This window comes from Engraulis encrasicolus, chromosome 13 (assembly GCF_034702125.1).
Source record: "Engraulis encrasicolus isolate BLACKSEA-1 chromosome 13, IST_EnEncr_1.0, whole genome shotgun sequence".
NCBI classification, from domain to species: domain Eukaryota; kingdom Metazoa; phylum Chordata; class Actinopteri; order Clupeiformes; family Engraulidae; genus Engraulis; species Engraulis encrasicolus.
In genome coordinates, this window is record NC_085869.1 from 27,893,211 (window position 1) to 27,897,376 (window position 4,166).

The 4,166-nt window shown below is 47.1% G+C and overlaps 1 protein-coding gene across 1 annotated transcript in view; it reads right to left on the reverse strand.

Annotated features, from left to right (window-relative positions):
- The window catches only part of si:dkey-100n23.5, a 20,730-nt gene extending 18,626 nt beyond the window's left edge, over positions 1-2,104 (reverse strand). The window contains exon 1 of the mRNA XM_063213603.1: positions 1,965-2,104. Within this exon, the coding sequence (XP_063069673.1) occupies positions 1,965-2,048 (84 nt within the window). The 5' untranslated portion in view covers positions 2,049-2,104. The remainder of the gene's footprint in view (positions 1-1,964) is intronic.
- Between the last annotated feature and the right edge of the window lie 2,062 nt (positions 2,105-4,166).

The following is a 4,166-nucleotide window of genomic DNA, read 5'->3' on the forward strand; positions in this document are numbered from 1 at the left end:
GCTTTGGCACCCATCTCACACACCCACATACACCCTGGCTAGTTGCGGTTTATGCCACATTTCCATACAGGCAAAGGCCTAAAGGCAAAGTTCTATGGTCATGCAATGAACATAAACACACAAACACACACACACACAGCCTGGCTTGTTGCGGTTTATGCCACATGTAGGCTACACACAGGGGCGGAGCACTGGTATTGGGACAGGGGGGGGCGGGAGATGTGTCAGAGGCGTTGGGCCCACGGAATATCGTAGAATGGGGCCCCTACAAGATGTTTGGCAATCGAAAGCCACTGGCAGGGCCCCCCCTCCCCAAGTGGTGAGGCCGGGGGTTCCTGGCCCCTATGCCCCCCTCTCTGCTCCGCCCCTGGCTACACATGTCTCACATAGAGGCCAAGGTCTGAAAATCAAGTTCTATGATCATGCAATCACCAGACACGGCCTACCATATGTCACTTCATGCCCTGAGTCACTTGGACAGTAGCCTTGGCTATTCATAATGTGTAAGGAGTAGAATAGCATAGAGAACTACATCTGAAAGAGCCGAGCTAGGCCTATGTGTACAGAACATGTTGAATAGAATACAACAGAATAGAAAAGAGCAGAACAGAGTAGACTAGATCAGAATTCAAAGCAACGCAGTAGAAAAATAGATCAGAGTAAAACAGGTTTAGTTCCACTGACTTGGCTGCTCTGGCATGTGTGCTGGGTGCCTTGTGGTTTTGGCAGGTGCACAGAGAGAGTTCCCATTAATACCAACAAACAGACAAGACAAATGAGGTCAGTGTGCAAAAGTTATAATGTAGGACGACGAGAAGGTGTGGGCACCACCATAGACTTTTTAAAATTTAACGCAGGCCAACAATGAATCTCCTCTCTGACAAGGTCAACCCAAATCCGTAAGTGTCAGCAGTTTTTGTGAAGCGTGGAGAGGAATGAAGAGAAAAGAGAGAAGCGCAAAACCGGTTGTCTTATCGGGAAATGATCTTCTCAGCTGGCCGTCTGCCTGCCTTGGGGAAGCTACTAGCTACGGCCTGGTAAACTCATTCTCTTTCACGGAAGATACCGCCTACAACCGAGCCCCGGGCCCGGGTGGCGATGGGCGTGACAGAAATGTTGACGGGCAAGTTCATCACCATCCGCAGTGGACCGTCCGCCCGCGAGACAGGGCGCCAGTGAAACAGATGTCGCGCGGCCACATTCTTCAGCTAGGCCCGCGAGTGGCTTCCTTCAAGTGTGTCCACAAATGTCAATAGATGACCCCAAACTGATGCAAATGGTCCATTCATGTGCTCTGGGAATTATAATAATAGTTATAGAATACCATGCGCTGACATGGGAAGCCCACAATAACGCCCTCCGTGCGGTATTTTCCACGGGACAACTCGTAGAATGCTTTATATAGAGGTTGCCTTGAATAGTAGGCTATCTACATCCCAGAGAAAATGACAGGCACTAACCTCCGCCGCCGGTGCGGTGGGAGAGACTGTCACCAGGAAGAGAGCATGAAGTTGGGGGTAACTGTGAATTGTGTAGTGCTACTCTCTGGTGATGCGACAACTGGTGAACTGAGCACTTGTGCGTGCTTGGAAAGGGCAACCCTGATGTAAATTGTACAATAATGACCCATCACTCACTGCACTGATGCCAACTCAAAACATGAAGCGGGATAGCTAGTTCTGTAGTTCTACATCTACGCCACAGAAAAAAAGTCTGTTTATTTCTGCAATTAAGAGCACACCGCCGTACTTTTCAAATACTGTCAACCAATGTACGTCTTTTAAAGTAACTAATATCTGCTGTGTTATCACAAGAGATCAGTCCTGGCTTTTCTAGTGAACATGACATTTGCCAGACTTGGCGTGAAACTTCATAACATGTTTGGGCTAACTGGTCCGATAGCTAGGCTGGCTGTTGTGTGAATAATAGTAGGCTACGAATGATTTTCCTGACGTCTTACTTACACAGTGGTAGTCGTCTGGCCCCGCATTGAAAAAGGTACAGCGACTGCTAACATTATTGGGTAAGGCGAAACTGGCATTTTCCATATTTATAACAAACTTCTACAACAATTGTTGTCACGTCCACAACATCGTATCATCATGCGGAGTCACTCAGCTGACTTGAAGCGACTACAGTGGCCGCGGAGGAACATAACACACCAAAACGCCATGCGTATAGGTTACATGGGAACTTGTGAAAAGGGTACAATTCTGAATCTGAATTTAGGCCTATAGCCTGTGGCTGTGCTATTGTTCTGTAGTAGGTAGGCTTGTGCGTAAATGACTGTGCTTGTCTTGAGGTACACCTAAATAAGATAAGAAAAACAAGAAAAAAAATGTGTTCTTATCAGGCCGGAAGTTTTCGTAAGAGTGCATTCCACTTAAGTAGGCTGCAAAGAAACTGCAGGTGACACACCCAGAGAGAGAGAGAGAGAGAGAGAGAGAGAGAGAGAGAGAGAGAGAGAGAGAGAGAGAGAGAGAGAGAGAGAGATGCTCTCTGTCCTGATTAATCTAATATAGCTGATAGGCAATTCACTTCTGCTTCACTGAATGGTGGGCTAGCTCAAGAATGTGCACGCACGCACACACACACACACACACACACACACACACACACACACACACACACACACACACACACACACACACACACACACACACACACACACACACACACACACACACACACACACACACACACAATGTCCCACCTCATATCTTTGTGGGGCCTTCCATTGACTTCCATTCATATTAACCCTAACAATAGCTATACAGATAATTTCTGCATCAAGGAATAGTAAGTAAAGAAAGGATGCATTGTTAAGGGCTGGACACGCAGTCATTTAATGTGTGCATGAGTTACTAGGCACTACATACGACAGGGAAAAAACAACAAAACACACACACACACACACACACACACACACACACACACACACACACACACACACACACACACACACACACACACACACACACACACACACACACACACACACACACACACACGTTACAGCCTGATTCCACAGGAGACACCTGAGCCCTAGCAGGTTTATCCAGTGCTGATCTCTCTCTCTCTCTCTCTCTCTCTCTCTCTCTCTCTCTCTCTCTCTCTCTCTCTCTCTCTCTCTCTGTCATTCAGCCCTTCACATATTGTTACTTCCTCTTGGGTATTCAGGTGTCGGAGTTGTGTGTTATTCTGTAGCCTCTTATTTTGGAAGGGCCCGCTGACAGGCCTTTTTAACTCTTTGCTAAACACTCAACTACATTGTAACAGCATTAGCCCCTGTGGGAAGTGGTTAAATTATTTGTTTTGGATTTATTGTGGCTTAGTTTGTTTGTATTGCGAGGGAAGGTGTGTGTGTGTGTGTGTGTGTGTGTGTGTGTGTGTGTGTGTGTGTGTGTGTGTGTGTGTGTGTGTGTGTGTGTGTGTGTGTGTGTGTGTGTGTGTGTGTGTGTGTGTGTGTGTGTGAGAGTGTAACAGAGGATAACTAGCAGAGTTGGCGTGGAACGTTAGTAAACCTCCCTCCCGAAAGCCTCATACAGTGTCGATGCCGTTGGGCTGGGTATGGTCCTTTAGTCCAGCGGTATCGTACTGTGCCTCCCATTTCCAAACCGATGTAGTTGACAAGGTCGCAGGTTCGCATCCCTGAGGGGGACGAACAGGTGCAAGATGACCTCTGTCGTGTGTGTGTGTGTGCCTTTCTCAACTAACTGAACATAGGCCTACCAAGTTGCTCCCTGGTTACATGTAAGGTATAATTATAGGCCTTTTACCTGACTTCCTGCTCATAGGCTTAGTGGAATCATATCATATCATTATCATATCAGGTTTACAAGCAAAACAGTTTCTCTCTCTCTCTCTCTCTCTCTCTCTCTCTCTCTCTCTCTCTCTCTCTCTCTCTCTCTCTCTCTCACACACACACACACACACACACACACACACACACACACACACACACACACACACACACACACACACAGTGTGTGTGTGTGTGTGTGTGTGTGTGTGTGTGTGTGTGTGTCTTCTGTTGTCATGTTGAAGTGGTTGCTCGGTAATCATCACTGTGGTGAGGCGGGAGTACACTCGGAAGATAAGCAGGAAAAACAGCTTTCAACACACACACACACACACACACACACACACACACACACACACACACA